The 24,280-nt window shown below is 37.9% G+C and overlaps 1 protein-coding gene across 1 annotated transcript in view; it reads left to right on the forward strand.

Moving 5' to 3' along the window:
* Positions 1–24,280, forward strand: part of STARD9 (StAR related lipid transfer domain containing 9) — a 100,347-nt gene that overhangs the window by 36,956 nt on the left and 39,111 nt on the right. Inside the window, exons 4-17 of the mRNA XM_074864963.1 lie at positions 993–1,109; positions 3,200–3,232; positions 3,322–3,383; positions 3,988–4,100; positions 9,413–9,482; positions 12,648–12,720; positions 13,625–13,692; positions 14,651–14,748; positions 14,967–15,167; positions 15,578–15,675; positions 17,892–17,969; positions 18,814–18,888; positions 19,594–19,773; positions 23,620–23,671. Of these exons, the coding sequence (XP_074721064.1) occupies positions 993–1,109; positions 3,200–3,232; positions 3,322–3,383; positions 3,988–4,100; positions 9,413–9,482; positions 12,648–12,720; positions 13,625–13,692; positions 14,651–14,748; positions 14,967–15,167; positions 15,578–15,675; positions 17,892–17,969; positions 18,814–18,888; positions 19,594–19,773; positions 23,620–23,671 (1,318 nt within the window). The remainder of the gene's footprint in view (positions 1–992; positions 1,110–3,199; positions 3,233–3,321; positions 3,384–3,987; positions 4,101–9,412; positions 9,483–12,647; positions 12,721–13,624; positions 13,693–14,650; positions 14,749–14,966; positions 15,168–15,577; positions 15,676–17,891; positions 17,970–18,813; positions 18,889–19,593; positions 19,774–23,619; positions 23,672–24,280) is intronic.

The following is a 24,280-nucleotide window of genomic DNA, read 5'->3' on the forward strand; positions in this document are numbered from 1 at the left end:
AATTGTTGCTCTGTTTTTTCATCTTTCTTCTGCCTGGTGCTTTGAATGTATAGATAGTTTTTCTGTGTGAATGGCCAAACCATTAATACATAACATTTCTTTTGAAAGGCCAAAGCTGTTCTATAGGGTTGGCAGCCTGCCTACTGGAACCTTCTGCTCCACAATGCACTTCCTAGCAAACCTTACCAGGTGTCATTTCAGATGGTCCATGGTATGGTTTTGACATGCTGAGAACATGGTCACAACATGGGGCAGCTGTGTCTCCAAGAAGGGAACAGGGAAAGCAAAAGAAATGACTGTTCAGATCTTGTTGTATGGGTAGTCTGGCTGTAATGGTCCAACTTTTGCAGCCACAGTGGGACCAATGCAAGCTTTGGAAGACCCTAGAGGCTGACGCTGACTTGTTGGTAACAGTTCCTGGCTCTATATTACGATAAGCAGAAGGCAGCACATCACTGTGCCTGTGGCATGAACAGAAAATAAAGCATTTAGCCTTTGACCGCATCAGATACTGACCAGACGGGTCAGATGGAAGTGTTTCTTGAGTGAGGTCTGCTTGCAGGCTATGGGTTAGACTTAGCTTTGCTTTTGATCTCTAATTCTGATGCCTAATGCTCCTATTAATGTCACTGTGTCAAAGTGCCTTGATCATGCTTTTCTGTCAGATTTATGCTAAAGACTGTAAAAACTCAGGGTGGGAAAGAGCCTCAAGAATTCACAGAGTCTAAATAAAATAAGAGATAGCAGGCAGGGAAGCACAATTAAACTCTTCTGCTTGGTTTCAGCACTCTGCTTGGCATACCAGCATCTGGAGGAAGATCTGACAAGTGAATGCTGGGCACTTAACATTGTGTCTGTTAAATTAGAAGGACAAATACTGTGAAGATCCTCATTCCCATTGAGTTATTCAAGCTGCAAGATCTACAAGTAATGCAGAGTGTTTATAGGGAGGCATATTATTCATGGACTGTTTTGTCTTTTGGTCTTTTCAGGTGTTCCAGGACCTTGGCACTTCTGTGTTGTCAGGTGCATTTAGAGGATACAACATCTGCCTCTTTGCATATGGACAGACAGGTTCAGGGAAAACGTACACAATGATGGGAACACCTGTGAGTCACACCATTCATTTTACACTTAGGGCTGAGGGCGGGACGTCCAGCTGAAACATCGCTTTATTTTTAAATTGTCATTATGGTGCTTGTTGAGCAGAATGCTTATACATGTTTTATTTGGTATTGATATATATATAAAATGAGAGTTAAGCCTTTACATTTAGGTAAATAATGTAGCATCAGCTAAAAAATCTAGAAAATATGGCGTAGTTTAAATATTTTAGATAACCTTCATCTTACTATGTATGAATCTTATCAACGTGTCAGAGGACAAAAAAAAAATCAATACCCCTGAATAATTCTGGTTTTTAGAAACATATAGCTCAAGATAATACAATGTATTCATTCTCATGGAGTTTTCTGGCAGTCTGAGCTATGCTGAAATTAAATTACTTTTTCAAATAAAACTGGACACAATTCACAGGAGTAATTTTGTAACAGGCTTCATTATGTACTTGAGACATTTATCTGTTGCAGAAGTTATCCTTTAGCCTGTGGAAACTGGTAACTTGCTTCACTTCCAGTTTTGAAATATATTTGAATGGTGTTCGAAGAAGCTGTTACATTTTAAGATTTTTGTCAGCTGGGAACCACTTAAAGTACGTTTAAATCTTGGTACTCAGATGGATGGAGTCAATTGAGGATTTCCTGTGTTCTGCTGCAACACAAGGCAATTTGATGTCTATCCATAAATATTCTTGGCTGTTGGTGAAACATGGCCCTGAAAAAGTAAACTTTTATTTAACAGTTTGAGTGAACCTCTACTTCCTACACCCATGGGATTCAATTTTTAAGGTGAAATAAGGGTAAAATTTGTTCAAACCCTGAAGACAAGAAGACTGTTCTGTCATGGTTTGTGCTTTTGACAAAGTTTGGATTTGTAAAGTTTTACTTTTCTCACAGACATCAGCAATAGGGTTTTGTTAAATCATGACCTGATTCTTCATTTTATGTAAGATCGAGCTTAACTCCATGAAAGCCTGAAGAACTGTTAAAATTGGGGTTAATAGGTGGCAAACTAAGATATTTATATTACATTATTTTGAAAATATCTTAGCAATTCACAATGGCCACATCTTGAAATTATCATTGTTTCCAAGGAAATTTCCAGGTATAGTGTTTCTAAGAGATTTCTGGCTTGTAAAGTGATTTCTTTCTCTACTTGAATCTTGATTTGATCTGATCTTTAATAACATGTATTCACTGTGGAACAGTGTTAAAGACTAGGAAGAAACAAGTGTTTGGTATGAACGGAACTTTTGTCCACTTGACGAACCTGGACTTTCTCCCCCCAATGCCATTTCAAGCGTTCCTTCTAAAAGCCTTTCATGCTATTCAGCAAGCAGATTCCACCTAAGCCTTAGCATCTTTCTCAGGGCATGTTGGCACTGTGCTCACTAAAGTGTGAGCAATCATGTCATAAGAACAGTTCATCGCACAAAAACACACTGTTAACTCAGTGCTGTGTAGACTGTTTGGGCGAAGTCTAAATCAGCTAGTTTGGGTACTGTTAGCAGCCCATATTCCATTCTCTCTGAGAGACCAGACTTATAAATCTAGAACATACGGCTATTCTAAGCCTGTTCTGTGATGCCACAGCATAAAAAAATAAAAGAATAAGGAAAAGCCAGAATATTCATGAGAAATCAAGCTAGTTTCAGTGTTGGCCTTGCTTCATCTAGACTGCAACACCTCTGACATAGGCATGTCCAGTGTCTTTACACCTAAAAGCTCTTGGATTTAACCCAAGCCTCTAAACTTTCTGTCAACAGTGTATAAGTTGTTCTAGAATGACTTTTGCTATAAATAGCATTTGTACTGAAGCCAAGGTAGCTGACGTTATACAGTACACAAGTCCCTGCAGTGTTCCGCGTGCAAGATGCTTCAACTGGAGTAGTAGAGCATTGCCATGCTATTCTGAACTACACTCCAGGGCGGTTTGTGTTGTAATCCACCATACGGTCATTATGTTAATGCTGCACTATGATTCTGTCCTTTTCTTATAACTTGGCTTTTATTTAAAAATAAGTTTTTCAAGAGCGATAGCAAGTATATTGTTTAATTTTTTTTCTGTTTATTATTTAAAGGCATCCATTGGGCTCACACCTCGTATATGTGAGGTACTTATTTTTTATTTCACTTGCATTTGTTTAAGCAGTTAGATTTTCTTGATGGATGTAAAATTAACATAAATTTCTGGTTTGTGCAGGGCCTCTTTTCAAGGAAGGATGATTACTCAGACCAGACAGCATCTTGCAGAGTAAAGGTCAGGTAAGTGTGTCACTGTTTTGGGCAATGCTATGAATGCTTTCAACAACATATTCCTGTAATCAAACAAAGGAAAGGCTAGTTTATTTTGTTTCTGTTTTCTCAGATGATAATCATTTTGGAACAAGGGGGAGAACACGGAGGAAGGATGAGAAAGTGTTAGTTTTAGTTTTCCATCCCAGTATAGTCCTTTGGATGCTGTCTGTTCACTTCTGTATAGACAGCTGAGATAGGAGTGCCTTAAAAATTTAGTTCCTGTTTAACTCTTAAATTTGAGCCATAATCCTACATTCCATTCTTATTCATCGTTCCCATTGATCTAATGAAGCATTGTGTTTGGAAATCTGAGAATTTGATCTCACTAGTGCTAAAAAAAGCATATTTTATGAATTTTTTGATAAAATACTGAATGCTTCTTGGAAATTTGCTACTACAAGTTCTTTCTACATTCACTGCATGGGAAGGGGCCGTAACAGAAATAATGAAAATTAATTCATTAACTATCATGAAAGATCTATGTAAGATTCAGGTAGTTACATTGTCTAAATATATGCTTTCTCTTTTTTTAATCATGTGCATTTAATATTCCTTTTTTTTTTCTTTCCAGTTTTCTTGAAATCTATAATGAGCGTGTCCGAGATTTGTTAAAACAATCGGACCGAAAGAAACCTTACACACTTCGAGTCCGAGAACACCCTGAAACAGGACCATATGTACAAGGTGAGAGCAGCTTCACAACAAGCATCAGAATTTCAAGTAAACGTGTATCAGTTCTGTATGTATCTTTGCATATGTTCCTGGAGTGATCCTAATTGCTTCTGCTCTTCAGGAGTTACTTTTCTCAAATATTTTGTTTGTTCATATGAACATGTGTAATACACTGAAAGCTTTGCCTCAGTTATCCCACTGGCTGGATATCCTGCACTTTTCTGCTTGCCTTTCCAGGCATAGGTCATTTGTGAGCCATAGTGTTTTGCTTGCTTTTATTTTAAAGAAATCTTACCTTAAAAAAATCCACCAACATCAGCTCTAAATGGGTTCTCCAGGCCAGCCTAAGGTCCCTCCATACCTTTTCAGTCCTTGGCAGCAGAATATATGTAAAATAATAATAATAAAGTAGTAGATAAACTCAACTGCTTGATGTTGCAGGCCAGGCCATGAGAAGCGATTAAAATCTGTATTAACCAAGTGAGAGCCCAGTAAGCTTCATTTTCCTTCGTTAAACTGGAAAAGCACAGGATGAGTAATGTAGGTGCATTATATGATTTAGAAACATCACAGGCTTTTTAATTCACACTTGCAACAGCAGCCCCTCAGGTGGCTTTGTGTTTTCTAGTGAATCATAGCTTTCAAATCAGGTGGCATAGTACAGATGGAAGAGACCCCACGTGTATTTTTTCCATTTCAGTTGTCTGTCTGTCTTTAGTTCATAGCTTCTCTCTCATTGCTTTTGTACTTCGAGTTCATTTTCACTTTTGATCAGTGCCTTTGCTTCAGGGTCTTACATGGCTTTAAACTGGAGTTTGGCCATTGGTACTTTGTAAATGGATTAGCTCCCAATGTAACTTTGCCTGCTACGTTGCTGTTTATCTGACCAACAATTGACAAAAGGCATGTCTCTCAAAATCAGTGCACCAGTGCAAAATCATACAGAGTAGCTTTACAGTGGAGATCAGAAGGAAGAGCCTTTTTCCAAACTGATGCAAGTTTCAGAAATTAGTGAGTTTATTTAGAAAGTAAACACTATGGGTTTTTTTCACTGTGCCTTATATCTGGTGGGCAGAATTCCAAAGCTGCGTCTGGTATTACTCTGCAACTGCTTGGCTGGCCACCAAGTGGGTAGTAACACCTGGGGGGTATACATTTAGTATGCAAAATGTGTATCACACAATTTTATTGGTCCTGTAACATCAGATCGAACACTGATTTGTTCTGGCTTTTAAATAGAATTCTTGTCTCTGTTTTGTGAATTCCCCTTGATCTCCCTGGTTCATGTTTTTCCCTCTCTTTTTTTCTTTGTCATGGGATTACCTGTCAGATTGTTATCCTCACTTCAGAGATTAAGGCAAAATGTGACAACAGATAGGGTGACTTGACCGTGTGATTGAATGGAGTCTGGAATTCCCAACTTGCATTCCCTAGGCACCTGCATTATGGGTCATAGTACATCTAACAACCGATGGTTGTTACCAATTCCTCCTCTCAAAATTTGAAATAACCACTTGGGAAGAGTTGAACTTGCATGGTCCTATACACAAAGGGACTGTCTGGCATTCTGGTTATTTCAACTGTGCTTTCCCAGCACATCAGCATCCTGTTTAAGGAGAGCTGGAAAATAGATGAATTGACGGTCTCATTAGTATGGCAAACTTATCATTCTTTGAAAAGCAGATTCATAGGCATTTGGCCTTTATTGAAGTCTTTCCAAGATTCTCTTTCTACCTGCTTGTTATCGGAGAACTTCGTTGTTGGTGGAGTACAGATACTAATTATTTTCTTTTAGCAGCTGCTCATTCACCACACAAGAATAGGTCTTTAAACTGCTTCCTTCCTTGGCAGTTTCCATCCCTTTTCTCAGGCCTTATATCTCCAGTGATTCCTTGGCTGCATATAATGGAGTTTCCTTGTTTTAAAAGAAAATGAAGTTATAGCTTCTGCCAATGGGCTGGCCTGCCTTTTGTCACTATTTTGTCTTCATCTGGAACCTTCCAGGCCAAATCTGTCACTTCTTTTCCAGTTCTGGTTTGTTTTTTCTTGTGGTGGTTTTTTTTTTTTTTAGTTTAATTTTAGCCCTTTTGAATAAGGATTTTATACTTTTATACACAACTAAAATCTTTAAGTGGAACAATTTTATACTAGAGTTCTGAATATCCCATAAAAGTTCCAAATTGATTTTTGCGGCTTTGGCCACATCTGTAAATCCAGTATGAATACTTCATTTTAGAAGATTCTCTCCCTCTGTATCTTATGACAGCCTCCAGAAATAATTTTGTTAATGCCTGTAAGAAAAATTTTAATGATAAATGTGATTTGCATTTTTTGAAAAACTGATCAAATGCATGAAAAATGAAGTAATTTCTCTGCTGAAGGCATCATGGGGTATAATTCACATGAGCATGTGAACAGAAGTGATTTCAGGCTGATGAGTCAGTGGCTTAGGGCAACAGTCAGATGACAGTGCTTTTTTATATGCATATATAAGTATATATTAATAAATATGCTTATGTACAGTTCACACAATTAAGAACTTCAATTTGCTTTACTTGAGACAGCCCTGGTGTCTTTTGGGGAGAGGGACTAATAAAAAAGGTGCGATTACATAGCTCCTTTTGGAACTGCACTCACTAGCTCACATCAAAAGTAAGTAGCAGTGAGAAAGTCCAGAGGTCTCTTGAATGCAGGTGAGGAGGACAGTCAGCTTGATTTTAGTAACATCAAATTCAAGAAAATGAAGGGGTGTTCATAACAGTGGTACAAAATTTCTCAACTGCAGTAATATATTGCTGCAATCAACAGTTGCTGATCTCTAACGAGAGCCTTCTATGTGCTGAAGTAGTCTTTGCCAGTTTTATATGTATTCTCTATGTGCAGGACTATTGTTTCCAATAGCTAGATGGCTGAGATCAGAATTATCAGCAAGCTTACCAGGAGGGGATCTTATTTTGTATTCCCTTTCCAGGCATTTTGCTTTATGCAAGAAATAAAAATTATGAACATCAGCAAAGCTCAGAAATTTTCCATTATTTCCTATAGATCCAGTATGTTAAGGACTAGCATCTGTATTTGCATCATACTTCTTGCAAGCCATCAGCAATTTTAAGGTTTACTGACTTAGATCAGGAGCTCCCCAGTGTACCATTAGTTTGCCAGTTGTGTGGTTGGTGTCAATGATATCAGAGTACAGTTAGCACTGGATAAAGAACAGACAGAAAGGAAAATCAGAAAATTTAACCCCTTTAAGGATGCTTAGATGCTCTGGGCAATGCATTTTCCATTTGCCAGTCCAGTCAGGAAGTCCCAGCTCCAACTACTAAGTATTTTGAATAGTTTCCAGCCCATCATTTTTCCATGTAAAGGCTGTGAGATCGTAGCCTTTAAAATGCTGAAGTGTTTCAGTGCTTTGGGTTGGAATCATTTCAAACTTCTCCCTCACAGATGGTTGCACTGTTAAGGAATCGGCCTCTCTTAAATCAGGAAATGATGCAATCTATTTTGTTACTCTGAGACGGATTTCTGGGGGAGATCCTTTCTTACTCCAAGGCAGATTTCTAGACGAGCAAGTGTTTTTGATCTTTCTATGGAACTTGAAAATGACCTTTTTTTTTTTTCTAACAGCCAACAGAACACTTTGTCATTGCTTTTCAAACAACATTTACAATATTTCATTTACCTTACTGAAAAACTAAATGTTTTGAACTCTGTGCTAGATTCACTGTTTCAGTACTTATGGAAATGTAGGTAGGTAAGAATTTCTTCCATGCCTCCATTTTATAACTGGATTTTTATTCACTTAAATAAGACCCTGAAAAAGGGTCTGGGAAAACAATATGTCATAGTTTCCATATCCAGAGCTTTGAAGATCCCAGTACTGTTGGAAAAATAATGGACCTCTTCCTCAAGTGGAAAATGTGATAACTTCTGGAATTAATGTATTGTAAAGGGACACTAGAGAGCAGAAGAAATGCTTTTGTTTGAAACCTATACATTGTGTGTGTGCAAGAGCACATGTGTGCACACTACAGTTTGGGGGTTTTTTTAAAGTGTGCATGATCCAAAAATCTTTTTTTTTCCTCTTTATGTGTGTCAGTTGATAAAGGACTGAAATAAATTCCCATCTTTGCTTTAGATTTTGCTTTCATCTAAAGTTAAGCAAGCTGTTACCATGTAAGGATAGACTCTAACAATGTCAGAAGTACTTACTTCAGTCTTGTTGAATTTTAGATTGAACTTGACTTACATTCTAGCAGCAGATAAATTATTTGATCCAAATAAATCATATTTTTCAGTACTCTGCCTTCATCCACACTTTTGTGGCCTGCAATAAAACAAACCAGACCTAAATCAGTGCAGGGGTAAGGAAATACCCCTGGATTCCAGCTGTCAGAGAAAACATTCTGCAAAGGAGTGTTTTATTAGGTATTGTATGATGAAGACTTGCTTCACAACTCAGGAAGTCAATTCAGTACAAATGATAACTGATCATCACTGTAAAATACAAACGAGGCATATTAAACTGGGTTTATGTGAAATACAAGCCTGTAGAGGTTAACTGTGTGTGTCTGCTGGAATTTGCACTTTGCAAGGGGCTGGCAGTGCCGCTGCAGCACAGCAGCACACTGCCCTCCGCCGGGGCCGTCTGACTCACAACCACAGCTCTGACACAGCAGGCTCTGCAATGCAGTATTTCGTTTGTTTTCAGTGGGTTTTTTCCCCTCCTTAAAAGTAAAATCAAATTTAAAAAAAAAAAAACAAACAAACCCAAAACCTTGAAAACAGAAGTTATGAAAAGGCCAGATGTTTCATGTCATTATTTGGGCACCCTCTGGGGAGAAAAGAGCGTGAAGACTCCTACATGTTGCAGGCTGAAGCCTAGTTAACTAAATGGTAAATATTCACAGGGGTTGGTTCCTAATTTTGTTTGTTGCCTGAGCAAAGCCATTATCCAGAGGCAATGACAAAAGCTTCTTTACAGGATCTGTGCCCAATTAGCAGTGAAATAGCTGGAAATTTCTTATGGAGTTTCAGTTATACTGTTTTTATATACCATTGTTCTGCAGACAAGTTGGAAAAAGGTCTGTACTTTAAAGGCACAAGGCATTTTTTTAGTACTGATGTCACTGCATCTGAAGGATGGACTGCAATTTTTTTTTTTTTTTTGAAACTAAAATAGTTTTTTTTAAAAAATAAAATAGTTACTCTAGTTAAAGACTACTTGTAGAACAGACTGGCATCCCAGCAGAACATCCTTGTACTTCTGATGTTGGGTAAACTGAGGAAAATATGCATTTAACTATTTTTTTAATCTTTGGCAGGATTGACTCAACGTTTAGTTACAGACTACAAGCAAGTTGTAGAACTTCTAGAAGAAGGAATAGCTAAAAGGTATTTTCTAAAGCAAAAACTAGCTCCATCCTTACTTAACACTTTTTTCACCATGTGTGGATTTCATTGATGTTTATTTTACTGACAGTATTGCCAATGCTTTGTCAAGCCAGGATGTCATATTTGCTGATCCTGCATGACCTACACATAAGATGTTATGTATCTTCATATTATCCACAGTAAGAACTACAAGCACTCATAAAGTTGTTTCTTCAAAACTGATCCCATCCTGAGTTATCCACAAAATTCAGCTATCTGTCTGGGATAAAAAATGCTGTAATCAGACTTCCAATTTTTCTCCTCCACTTGCTCATGACACTTGAGACTGTATAGCTTTCAACTCACTTGTTAGTGTAACTTAGTGATTTGAAACTGCTGAAAAGATAGTGGGTTTTTACTTAATTCCTAAAAATGTTTGGTTTATAATTACGTGTTTTAATTTTTATAAGTATTTTTTAAAGTTTTTGGTCCAAATCATGCACGTTGGCTACAAGAGGACTGTGGGAATTGTCACACCAATGAAGCCAATGATTTTGGCTCTCATTAGCCAAGACACTTTTTTACTTTTTTGACAGAGAGCCTTGGATATCAATACAACTGCCATTACAGTGATGGAAGAGAGTTATATTTGAAAAGATTCTCCAAATACAAATCACAGTTCCAAAATTGATATTAAGTCTTATCATAAGAGAGGTGGAGATTTTAGAATATCAGTGATGCTGGGAAGTAAATAAAAACTAAGCTGAGTTATCACAGAAACATAAAATAAACAGCAGGATTAAGTTTGCCGCTTCTGCTTGTAGCGATCAAGAGATGCAACTCTATGGTAAGAAAAGACTTTTTCAGAATGACAAAATTCCAGTCTGTCTGGTAATGTAATCCTACAGTTGTCTCATTGCTAAGGAAATAGAAGATGCAGAGAAAACAAAATCAGAGGTTCAGTATTTTCTGTGTAAGTTTTTGTGATGCCAAAGTTTCAAACATTGTCACTTGGATGAAACCAAGCAACTTCTTTTTCCGAATAACTTTTCAAAAACTTATTTGGAATATACATGAAACTCCTCTTTACATATAGTTTTTATTTTTTGAGAAATATTCTGCAGAGTATTTATTAGCACATTATAACTGCAAACAAACTAATTTAAAACATCTGCAGTCTGAGAAATGATGCTAAATGAACATCAGCAAGATCTGAAGGGTAAAGAGGGTGACGAACAGATTGCAATTTTCCCATATGGCTGGAGGCAGGAGTGGAGCAGAATGGGACAAGATGGCTCCAGGTCTGACTATACAGGAAAGATAGGAGGGGAAACTCCCCTTAAACAGGAAAGATAGGAGGGGAAACTCCCCTTAAATATGGGTGGTGCCTTTCATGGGGCAGAGGGCAGCTCCTGTGCTAACAAGCAGCAGAATTTACTGGAGGCATTTTTTTTACCACTTGGTTTTATCAGGCCATCTCCAGCCATGCTCTGGCTGCACCCATCCATTATAAAATAAAACAAATATGATTTTCAACATGCAATCATTATCTTTGTTGTAACTCTCAGTGCTCTTATTTTTTTTTTCTCTTGACACTTTGCAAGGCTCAGTCTCAAATGCTTAAGAATAACATTTTTAAAATGCAGGAAATAAAAATTTCCAAAAGCATAGCCCTGGTGCTGTGTAAAGCAAAGCAACCAAGGAATCTAGATAATATTATTAGAACAGTTTAAAATATTAAAATGTATACCACATACCGCGATGAAATAGACTATATGAAAAACGTAACACACACGTTCTTCCATAAAAATTCTCACATGGATGTGAGTAGTTGAGTTGTGAACGTGCCCTCCAGTTACCCTGTGTATTGTTGGAGGCGAGAAGCGAGTACTGACACTTCCTCCTCCAAACTGCAGTCACTTCCTATTTCTTTTTTGCTTAATAGACATCAGTGCTGTGCCTTTACATTCTCTGTCCACTGTAGAGCTGTTTTCTGTCTTCTGCCCTTTACCTAATTGTTTGTCTTACTCCTCCAGCATCTGGAGACTAGTTCATGTTCTTCTGCTTCCTCAGCTTAGGCTCACTTATAGCCATGGTGCACTAGACTGCCTGCAGCAGCTGGTGGTGCCTGCTCACACGGCTGTGGAGGTGTAGGAAGCAGAGAGCAACAGGGAGGAGGATCCTGGCTTTGGCTTCCTGCAGCAGGCGCTCAGCAGCGTGCACACGGCTACGGCTCTCTGCTCTCTGGTGCAGCTGGTCTCTGTGGTACTCTTGACAGCTGGGCTTGTAACAAAAAATTGGTTCCACAGTCCTTGTCTGCGCTACTAAAATTGCCTGCTGTTTTTCAGGCTAAGCTTGGCAAAACTGATGCTGAATATTCAAGGCAAGCTATAAGAGTGACAAAAGAAAAGACCCTGACCTGGCTTCTGCCCTAGGCAAAATCCCACTTTCTTTGGGTTTGTCTAATCAAAACCGCAACAAAGAAAGTAGAGTTTCCAAATGTTTGTGTTACAGAGATAGTGGGAGAGTGCTGCTGCTGCTCCTCTTCCTCCTGTGCCTGGTACCTGCTAGCCAGAGTGTAGTGGTCGGAGGGCTAGAGCCAGATGACTGGTCTGTCTGCGTGGTAAAGCCAAGCAAGTGCTACACGAGTGAATTACGGTATTCATTTGGTACTCATATGGGTAGACTGGTTAATCTCTTTGGACTCCTCTAACAGGGTAAAACTACTGTATCAGCCCTGTGACAGAAGGGAGACTCAGAAGTGGTGTATGAAGCTTTTTGGACCCTTTGAAGTGCCAGAAAATAAAAACAGGGTCAATATGGAGAACATGTACTGAGCCAGTACATTCAGTGGTGTTGGGGTGAGCTGTATGATGCTGTTGCTGGCTCTACTTCTCTGCTGCGTTCTACCCTTACACAACACCTTACACCTGTGCTTGTAAGGCTGCTTTAAGATATTTCTTCAGAGTGCTGCTGGTAGACAAAAACACCTCTAAGTGGACTTTGGTTTCCACTCTCCCAGGGCCTCTCCACACACTCTGTGATCAGAGCCAAGAATACAGCCTACCATATTCTTCAAGTTTCACATTCCTTCATCTTCATTTATCTGCTGTATTTGTTATTTTTGTTTTCCAAGAACACAGGGAAATAAGCCTCTGTAATTGAATGGTTTGTTCTTCTTTTTAGAATCACAGCAGCTACACACATTCACAATGCCAGCAGCAGATCCCATGCTATCTTCACCATCCACTACACTCAGGTTAGCTAAAAATAATCCAACTTCCTTTTTTCTTCACTCTCAAAAAGCATTGTTCAATGTGTTGTGCATTTGTTACTTGTCACTGTTTTGTGCTGTTTGTCATAATCTCAGTGGAAGCTGTTACTTACTTCCTTTGGATCACACAGCAGATATGTCACACTTCCTTCACCTCCTGGTGTGTTGAGTGTTTACTGAAGTATTCTTGTTCCTTTATGCAAGCTTAGAGTCAGATGTGATGCCAAAGAGTCACTGTAAAAAGAAACGTTTACAGTTTTAATCAGCCATTTGAAATGCAATATTGTGAATGATGCTGTGAAAATTATGTGTGAATATGTTTGAAGTTATGTTTTGTCACACTTGTTTAGGATCCTTAATTAGCATTAGTTTAACACTTACCAAAATTTTGTATCTGTCCAGCTTTTCAGATGTGCTCATCTCTTTAGCATTTGGCATCCAGTACTCTCCCAGAGACAATGCACCCTTTCTCCGGAGGAATTATATCCTTCCCTGGCAGGGAAGTCATTCAGTGATCCAATAGACCTTTTCTATCTCACACTTCTAACATCCTGTAATCACACAACATTTTGGGATATTTTTCAGTAGTTTCACGAAAGACCTTTGGAATACACTACTGGAAAATAACTGCAAGGTCTACAAGAAAGGCTTTCACAGTCGCTAGGCAGTAAAGGTTTTTTCAAGAGGAAATTGGCATAAGAGGGTAGTTTCTCTGTCCGGTGAGAAAGCTGTTGAGTTAATGGGTTGAACATAGTCAGTGGGTCAAGGTCACAAGAAAGGCAGTGAGACAGTCATATGTACAACTCGGTTTCAAACAAGAGCATATCTATTTTATTTTCATTAATTAATTAAGAGGAATAATCTTCCTTATTTATATTTTTCTCTTCAGGCTATATTGGAGAACAATCTCCCCTCTGAAATTGCAAGCAAGATCAACTTAGTGGACCTTGCAGGCAGGTAATAATATATTGAGGGTCAAAAAGGTAATTTTGCCTGAAGATGCTGATAGTACTGCCTTAAAAGATGAAATATAATATTTTAAAACTTCATTAAATTAACAGTAAGCCTGACTTCTGTATACAGTAACAAGGAATATTGAGCTAATAATATCTGTCATCTTTCTTCTGTATTGGGTGTTGGATTTCATTGGGGAAGGGAATTCCTGGGTCCTCAGATCCAATACCGTGCCATTGCATACATTTAAGGTAATTCCGTACAACCCTGTATTCTTAAGTGGCTTTTCCAGTAGCTATTGGTGGACTTACCGAACCTGACCTTGAAAAGAGAGAGAAAAAAAGGAATGTATTCCTCGTGGCTGCCTAGCATGGGTGGGAGAAAATAGTCATATCTCACTGCTGATGTTGTTCATGTTCCAAAAGTTCCTAAACTCTCTGATCTTAGCTATGCATTTCAGTGAGGAACATGTGGTTTTGCTGGATGTGACAGAGAAGAGAAAGATGGAAGTTGTGCTGAAGAGTTGTAGAACAGTTGGAGACAGGACATTTTTCTTTCTCAAGAATGTAAATTGCCATGAATGTCTGAGCAGAGAAAGTAATTTTGAGAGGATATAGACTTCTGCGTTGAGCCAGTCTACCCTTGCAGAGTGGTGAAGTGTATGTTGGGGTTTTTAAAATTCAGAACCACTATGATTGGGTTGCCAGTTCAGGCTTGAATTTATGTTTTGATGGGTCTTTAACAGTAGTTTGCACCAATGACCTTTGCTCATGGTTGTTTGGACTTTCTGAACCAGACAGCAATGTAAAGTATTCAAAGCATATGTTTTTTTAATTGCAAAGCTTGCAATTTCTGTTTTCTTCTATGTCAAAAATACATAATGTTTTCATATTGATTGTATGTTAATAATTAAGCATTTTTGTTTGGTTTGCATTGCCTTTTCCATGCTTGTGTGCTACAGTGAAAGAGCTGATCCCAGTTACTGTAGAGATCGAATTACTGAAGGTGCCAATATTAACAAGTCGTTAGTTACACTTGGAATTGTCATCTCCACTTTAGGTAAGCACAGTAGTTCTTTATATTTGAAGGGTAGTGATAAAAGCGTGGAACTCGCTCACCATGTGCTGTGTCTTAATGCTTATCTATATTTACAACAAAAAGCTGAACAGAACAGCTGTGTGGCGTCTTCGTAAACTGTAATGACATCTAAGAAAATTAAATAGCCATGACAGAAAAAGACAACCCCTTTCCTGAGCTCTGTGGTATTTCTCCTCCAGCACAAAATTCGCAGATGTTCAGCAGCTGCCAGAGCATAAACACCATAACAAGCGAAGGGGAGAACAGTCATGCGGACAGTCCTTCTGTGGGCAGCATCAGCGGGACCAGGCGACCAGCTTACATCCCATACCGTGACTCCATCCTCACCTGGCTTCTGAAGGACAGTCTGGGGGGCAACTCCAAGACCATTATGATTGCCAGTGAGTTTGGTTCCCATTCATTGTTAACATTTTGCACTACATTACCCTCTTAAAATACATCCCTACTGCAGTGAGAAGACAGCTATATCATTTAGAATTTGTGCTTGTAAAGATTTTCATAAATACTTCATAGGATACTCAAGAAAATGAAAAGGCATGCTGATTGTGCATGAAGTTAAGCTTAAGAGTCTTTCTAAGGATATAGCTTTTGATATAAAGTGATTTATTCAGTTATAAATATAATCTTGAGAAGACATTCTCTGTGAGCTTGATGAAATACCTCTAAGGATATTTTTGGTGTTGTTTTTTAAAGAAACAAGACTAAAAAAGTCCACCTTTTTGAAAAGTGATGGGTTGAACTTATTGCTTTTTAAAATAGTGTTTCTTTTCTATTTGTTTTCTGTCTGTAGCTATCTCTCCTGCCAGCTCCAGCTACAACGAGACCATGAGTACCTTGAGATATGCTTCAAATGCCAAAAATATTATTAACAAGCCCAGAGTGAATGAGGTGAGGCCTTGAGTTCTGCTTTTCATTCTTGTTCCATTTTGTTGTGTGCATTATTTAAGGTTTAGTCAGTATATCTGCTCTCTGAACAAAATTCATACGTCTTTTTCCCGTGTTAATGAGAGCTAAATAGGAGCCTGGATATTACAGAAATCATTTCCTTGATCCCCTGCAGGTTAAACCATTTAGAATTTCACACCTATTTTACGTTCTTCATCTCTGTTCATTGAGTTTCACTCCTCCTTCTCTTTGAATTGTTGTGACATGTATATTTACCCTATATGTTTATCCTAAATATTGGCAGGGTTACAGATTTGTTAGGATTATTTGTTACTATTTAACCTGTTACTGCAAGTGCATAACCCCTGCAACTCTTCCTTTTGGCATGTTAAATGAACTCTGTTAAGGCTGCAAAGTCAAGAATTCAAAAGTCAATATGCCAGGCCTAAGGTAGCCTATGTAGTTTCAATTTGTCTTTTCAGTACACAAAATGATTAAGCCTTTAAATACATGTTAACAATTTTTGCCACAGCACCCCAGCTTCACTGCACAGAACAGTCCTGTTCCAGGGGTGAACTCTGACTGTATGGCAGATTAATCTGTTCAATTGTGAGGGAGTCCTTCACAGGCTGCACAAGCTGAAAGGTGGCAGGGTATTAAGGGGAGTCTGATGCTGCCTTGGAGGACTGGATTCTGTCACTGCCCCTGCTACAGCATTCTTGTTCAATGCTAGTCCAGATGTTTAAAGTAAACTTTCAGTGTGTGCTTGTTCCTCATTTCCACCCTTACCTGCAGTCCACATTTATCAAATGGGAGAAACATAAACTCTCCCAATCAAAGATGTGATGTTAAAACAGGTTGATTAGCAGTTGTGGAGGTTTTAGACACTATATTGATGAGAACCAGCATAAAAAAAATCCACAGGGAAATGCATAATTCTATCTGTCTTCACAGCAAAATTCAAACAGCACATAATAATCAAGATCTATGATCACACATGCTAGAAATACTAAAACACCTGAATTGCTGCTCTTTAACTGAGCATTCTTCACCTGGTGCTCTTCATGAGGCTGCCGGCCTACGGTAATCACAAAGCTTAAGGACTGAATCACAATGTATCCATTTAAGGGGCTGAATTTAGATTTCAAAAAAAGTCTTGATCCCAGCATTTCCTAATCTTTGAGCAGTCGGCTTTACAACTTCAGTAGTGTTCTTTTGTAATTTGGCTTGGGTGTATCAAAATTTTATCTGTAGATAAAAAGGATAGAATCTTAGAAATGTACTTCATATTATTTACCTTCTTAATGATACTCTGTTAAATCTTGGGCAGAAGGAAACCCTTCTAATTTCCCAAATTTAATGTGCATCCATATTACCAGTGCCTATAACTAGTTTTTAGACATCACTAGTGGCAGCAATAGTGTGTTTGGTTTTGGCAGCAGCAGTTCTCAACTCTGTGACAGGCCACAGGCAAGTACACACAGTTCTCCTGGGTTAGCCTGCCAGCTAACCCAGCCACAGCTTCTCAGCCTCCCAACTTGGGTGCCCATCACTCTCTTGCACAACCCCTGCCAGACCCTTGACTCCATCCCTTCAGCGAGCTTCCATTTTCCCCTTGCTGTAAATTGACCTGAGCCAAAGTGTTACTGGCAGCCCAGAGAAATTTGACTCTTGACTCAAGAGTTTCCCTGAACTGACAGCAAAAAGCTGGTTTCCAGAAACTGCCTGTGCAGAGATGCTTACTCTGAAAGTGAGATAAATGCTGCCACACAAGCAGGCAGGAAATGCTTTGAGTATCAGCTGCAAGGGCTTTTAATACCATGGTTGGTGACATTCTGATTTAGTCTCCTCTAGCCTGATTTTTCTCCTCTGCATGACAGAAATAACAGCATTTTTCTGACCTGATGAGACTATTTTGAAGGTAAATCCATAAAAGTACTGATGTATCCAGCAGTTGTCATGATGGGAACAATTACTATAGTAGGTCTGTGTTCAGAAAAGAGATGGAACAAAGTTCATGGGAAAAGAGAACCTATCAAAGATGGGAACCACCTGCCCCTAGGCAGTTCATCCCAGGGGCCTAGTGGAGTGGAGCAAGGAGCACTGCTGTGAGTGTGCCTGTTCTCTCCTCCTGGCTCCTGGAACAGCTCTGCATTGATTTCTTTAGCTAGAATTTTTTAAAGAATGATTTTTCCAACGTCTGTGTCTCAATGTTTCAGGATGCAAATGTAAAACTGATCAGAGAACTGAGAGAAGAAATTGATAGGTTGAAAACTATGCTGATGAGCTTTGAACTGGTACGTAGCAATGCTTCCCAACTGGAGCTCTAACGCTACTTTAGGTAGCTACAGTGACTTGCTTCTGTTTTATCTGTTTGTTTCCATGTTTATTGTAACTGGAGGGAAATTAAACTGTTGTACAAGTTCCATGATGATTATAAGGTTAACTGCATTTCTGTTCTCTCTCATTTTTCTGGCATTATATTGATAATCCTGAAGTATAAGCAGTTATGTAATGATTAGAAAGGATTTTCTTGCCCGACTTTCATGGAGTTGGATGGTTTTGTTGTCCAGAAAGAGTGTGAAATAGAAATATTTTATTTGTAGGGATATGGATGCACCAAGACAGTACAAAATATTAAAACATTGATGTAATTTCCCTGCCAGACTTGTTACAGTCCTCTTTTCCAAAAAAGTGAACTAGCAGACCTCAACAGTATTTTGGAGATTTTACCCAGCCTGCACATTCTGTCCCCCAAAAGAAGTGGTGAACATCTGTGAGCCCTCACAATACAGCTGCCATTGTGTTTTTCTCCTTTGGAATAATAATAGTGTCTTGGTTTTCCATGCCATGGGAAACCAATTCCAGTCTCTTCCATGCTGGGAGAGACTGGAACTAAAGTCCAGGATTTATTTACACAGGAGTATCTCTCTGTTAATGCTCTTTCACCAGGTCTTCACAAAAATTTACATGCAATAGCTAAAGAAGTGTAGGCTAGATGCTAGAAGGCAGCATCAAATGTCTGTGTATTTCGTCTTTCCTGAGTTCATCTCCTTGAAATCCTGGAGGGTGAAAGGACATGCCTGCCAGTTGTGAATAAGGAAACTAACATGTAGATCTTGGTGGCTGTTGTTTGTACAGAGGAATTCCAGTCCTTCTTGGAGTGATGACAGGGATGGAAATCTGACCGAGCTGGTTCTTCAGAATGAAATGAAGGTGTGTATGATCTATTTGATGCTGTAACTCTCTCCTGTTTCACTGAGCGGGGGGAGGTAGCATTGCCATAGTTTTGAAACCACAGTGAAAATGTTTTTGTCCTAATCATTTCCTGTTTGCTCTGAATATGCAGGAAACTGCCATCCTTAATGCATGTTGGGTGCTCTCTACCAATCTGTGAGGAAAGTCTGATGTCCTTAATGGGATACTGTCCATTGCGTATCACTGCACAATCTACTCCTTATTTGAAAGCTGTCTCAGTATTATCACATTATCACAGTAATTCATTATACAGAGCCTCTCTTTTCTAAGATTAAACTCCTCCAGTTTGTTTGAAGGAAATTATTGTGCAGTCATGAAATTACTAGGAAGATTTGATCACTGGTGACCTGGAAAGGTGTTGGAGATCTGAATTTTAAGTTTTGCTTAAAGACAGGCAGAATAACTAGTTAGTATGATCATGTATCTTTCTGACATTTTGGGAATGAGTCTTCAATAGATTAAACCTGCTTCACTAGGTGGCAGTACAGATTTTACCGGGGTTTTTGTTGCCTCAGAAGTGTACTGCAATTAGAAATTGCAGCTGGTGAAAGAATTTTGCTTCCAGTAACTGGAAAAAAAATGCTGTTCTTTCTGAAGAAATTTATGTATGAGAAAAATTAACCTGCTTAGTAAGTGAAACAGTTTCCTCTCCTATTCTTTAAGATTGAGCAATTGACCAAAGACTGGACAAGTAAGTGGACAGACAGGAAAGCCATCATGGAGGAATACAGTGTGGACATCAACAAAGAAAAAGCTGGAGTAACAATAGATTCTAGTTTACCTCATCTAATGGCCATGGATGATGATATTCTCAGCACAGGAGTGGTGCTGTATCATCTCAGGGTAAGATTATCATAAATTTGTCTTATTTTTCCCTTGAATTTGAAAACACTTGTTTTCTTTGGAAATGGGGAGTGGTTAAGGTGGCATTACAACAAAGCTATCAAAAAGTAAAGGCCACAGCCCCCAAGAGACAGATAACAGGGGGAAAAAAGTAGAAAAGGATACATGAAAAATGGAGGAAGTTGACCTCTTATGAATGCATGTGCAAACTATTTGATAATGTATCATAAGCAAAGCAAAATATTCAAATTAGGCATTAGTAGTTTGTCCACGAAGCTTGAGGTGTGTGTACGTGTCTCTGTGTGTAAACATAAAGGATGGTGCTTAAAGTATATCAGACATACTAGTCCAGATTTTACTAAGTACTTGCATGCTTGAGGCTGGAATACTTGTGTATGTGTAGATCAAAGAAAAAAATTAAGCTTTAACGAGCACAAGCTCGCTTTGGAAATGACTTCTATATATTGCTGTTTTAAGCCTACCAGGCCTGCCAGGTAGATTCCAGGTGTATAGCTTGAATGCTAATTACTTGTGATCCCACTTGAGTGGCTGTTTTCCAGGATCAGGTAGAAATCCAGGCCTCAGGTAGTGTTTTGTTGTGTAGCTGCTCATTTAAGGCAAGGTTTTCACCAAGGAACTTTCATATCTTTGTATGTATGTTACTCCACATTGCGGCTTATGATGTGCGTGGCTAGGTCAAATAGTTTTAGGGGATTTTTTTTTTTATAAGTCAGTGCTAAGCTGGACTTTAACTTTTTAATGTTTAAATTATTGGAAATTACTGAAATATTGATGGTGTTTAACGTAAAAGGAATGATGGATGGGTACCTCTACAGAGGTGCACTCATTAGCAAAAAATGTGTTAAATATGGTTTAAAATCATATATCTGTCTATTACTAAAGTATCTTAATCCAAATCTAGGTTTTGTGCAGCTTGATGTAGTTTAGGGACATGGGATTTTTTTTTTCCTGTTAAAAAGCCGCTACAAATATTTGAAACAGAAATCATAATCATACTGTTCTTTATCATATTGAAAGAGAAACCTTATTAATTTTTCTCGTGCCAGCACAAAGAAATTGTACCAGGTAATAATTAGGGACCAAGTCATAATGTCCAGTGCTGATCAACATGTAACTTGAACTACTCAATCCTTACATTAACATTAAATGTTAATTAAAAGTAATTGCTACTACTTAAATGTTTTTCCATTATGTGCCATTTTGGAAACAGCAGATATTTTCACATCCTAATTTTGACAACACCTGAAGTAATTTAAAGATATTGATTGTAATGGAGGAACCTAGTTTGAAGGGTCACCTTCTGAAGTCATTAGTGTGTCTCTGTCACACTAACATCTTTGTCCCCTCTTTCTTTGCTCCTAGATGCTGCCTTTTCTTTTCTTTGTGCTTTGCATCTTTTAGACTCTGATGTCTATTACCTTCACCTGAACAGCAAGAAGGTAAAAACAGTAGTGGTTCCTTAAATACCAGGGCTTCAACATATAACAGCACTTTACATTCTACTTCTAGAGGGAGGTCATGGCCACACTTTTCAGACCATTGTGTTACCCATTTAGTCTCTTGATACTCCGTAGTATTAATTGCACTAATCAACACGGTGCCTATGCTTAAGGAACCTTTCTTTCTTAGGTTCTGTTCTTTTTTTCTGGCTTTCATTAACAAAAATATATGTTTTCCTTATAATTTAACTGACCTTTTTGCATAGCTTAAAAATATGGGAGTTGTTTATATTGTTTTAGAAAAAGATGTACTTCGCAAACTTTTCTGAAAGTTGGAGTACTCCCAAAAGTGAAGGGGAAAGTAATCTCACTCTTTATGGGTCTATAATGGCTTTGGGAATTCTGCTCTTAGTCAGGAAACACTGCCAGAAGAGGGTAATAATTTATAAGCACTTCAACAGATATGAAGATGTACCTCAATATGTTAAGGTGAAGTTGTGTGATTATTTCCTCTGAATCATCTTTCTTTTACTTTTTCAGGTAGAATTCTCAATATTAAATTAAGGAAGAATATAAATATTTAAATTATTAGCTCACTAATAGCATTTGAAAAAAGGCAATCAACATAGGCCTGGGTTATGGCTATTTTTGTTTTGTTTTCTTCTTTAGGTTGAGTTAGTTTGCTTGTATTGTATCTGTACCTTTGCTCTCAGCTGCAATTTTTAATTGTACTTACTCACCCAGAATCATTCCACTAACCTGGATACTATTGTGAATTTCATGAGCCAATACTGCTGTAATGTACTTTTCTGAATTAAATTGTATTACCAGAGAGTTATTTCAGCACATTGGGGAAAAGTTTCTTTTGGCATTAAAGTAACTATTTCTTTGCTTAGTCAAGAAGGTAATTGATAAAGAGGTCTTTTAGGAGTTGGTTTACTTCTCTTTGTATAAAATACATGTTGCTAACTCACTTGATTGTGTGAGGTGAGTTAAAGGCCATATGGATCCTAAGTTTTCTACAAGCTGTGGCCAAGCCAGATGGATATTTTGTGGTTGAGTCCACTGAATGTAAAGCTGACATTTAGCTTGATAATTACTCCAAAGCAGGGGCACTGGACACAATCCAGCTTTCAGCCTCTTCAGCAAGGGAGTCTCAGCAGAGTTTGTAGCAGAGGGCTCTGTTAGTTGGTTCAGCTAGCTGAGGTCTGTGAGGAACTGAGTGATAATCAATCCCTTTCCCTTCAGTGCACAAAACCACTGTGATTTACCCATAATTACACATAACTGCATCATCTCACAGTAATGCACAGCTTCCCTTTTCCCAGTCTTCAGGCTTATGATTACTACTTCTTGCTTCATCTTTAAACCTAGGTTATAATATGCTTGGAGCAGAAAGCATATTCAGTTTATTCTAATTACAATACAGAAATCAAGTAGTTTAATGACCATAATTAATATGACCAAAGAGTTGGCATTGAAGTCTTTTTAGAGCACATTCACTGATCAGTTTACAATAATCAAGTATAGTGTCTGTTCAGAGCTGGGAAATGATCTTGCTTTGTTTTCCTAAGGAAAAAGATAAAACCGGTAATGGAACATACCAGACAGTTGGTAAATTCATTGCTTTTTTGGGTAGTTTTTTTTCTCATAGTATGGATTAAATGACTCTGTTTTATTTGCACTGTACCATAAGAATACTGTCTCACTTCCATCACTGGCCCATAATATGGTTTGAGTCTGCTTGTTCTGGAGACTTTTGTTCCAAGGCAGTTCTTTTCTTTGAAGTTATTGATTCTTCAAGTTTGGGAACTTGCCCATATACCATAATTGCCAAGAAGACTTTTAATAGATGTTATTTAAGTTTCAGAAAAAAGTTCTTCTTTAGTGGTTAGTTTGAAGAATTCATAATCTGTGACAAAGTTCCCTTACAAAATAGGAATTCTGTTACTTTTATATCTGAAAAGCCTAGTTAACTGAATAATCATTTTGCAGCTTCTTTCTTCTTGCATGGATATTTATAAAAAGAATTATCTTATTTCTGCAAACAAGTCTCATTGTAAAATATCAATGCATCAGAACATGTGTTTATATTCAAAATATTTGTCTCAAGCACAGTCCAAAAATCATCCACTGAGGGTTACTTCATCTACTGAAGTCATAATAGGAGAAGCTGACATAACTGCAGGATAAGAAGTAATTGTATTGCTATGGGAGACAGCAATCTGAAGTATTATGAAGTAGTAGATAGAGTTTGCTCTAAACAATTCAGTCATTCAGAGGTGACTTTTTTCAGGTATTTGCTAAGATGCTGTACCAAAGCTTTTTTAATTATTATATATAATCCATTTTCAGTAGCTGACTTTTAGTTCTTTTCTTGTTCTAGGAAGGAACGACCAAAATTGGAAGAAATGATTCAGACCAAGAGCAAGACATTGGTAAGAGAATGATATTACAAATTACTTTATGATATGGTCTGGTCATACCAAGAAGTCTACATTTGTCATGTGTAATAGCTAGGTAATGTTTCTGTTTATCAGCTCTCTTTACAGAAGAAGGTAAGTAGGAGAGAATAATTGTTTAATTGGATAAAATCTTTCAGTTATCTTTTGTTTTTGTTTATGAAGTCAAAAATGGTCTTGACCTAAGTGAGATCTCTTCAGAATTTTCTTCCCACTTGTGATGTGCTACCACTAGAGTTTAAAAATATCTTCATCCATCATCCAGATCTAGGTACATTCCTAAACTACTGGCACAAGTGATCATGAGACATTGAAAATGCTTTTCAACTCTACTTGGGCAGAATATCTTAGATATAAAATCCAAATTATTCAGAATATTTTTTTATTTAATTTCTGCTCTTAATTTTAACAGTCAATATCAAGAGATGCAAATTAAAATAGAGAGTTGAAACTTTATGCTGAAATTGGAAACTCTGTGGAATATCAGCTTTGGTTAGTTCTGCTAGGTTTGGTTAAGTTTGATTATTTTCTGCCAATAGTTTATTAATGTATAAACAATAAATACCATAATAGCAATAAGAAAAT

Source organism: Strix uralensis, chromosome 4 (assembly GCF_047716275.1).
Source record: "Strix uralensis isolate ZFMK-TIS-50842 chromosome 4, bStrUra1, whole genome shotgun sequence".
NCBI classification, from domain to species: Eukaryota; Metazoa; Chordata; class Aves; order Strigiformes; family Strigidae; genus Strix; species Strix uralensis.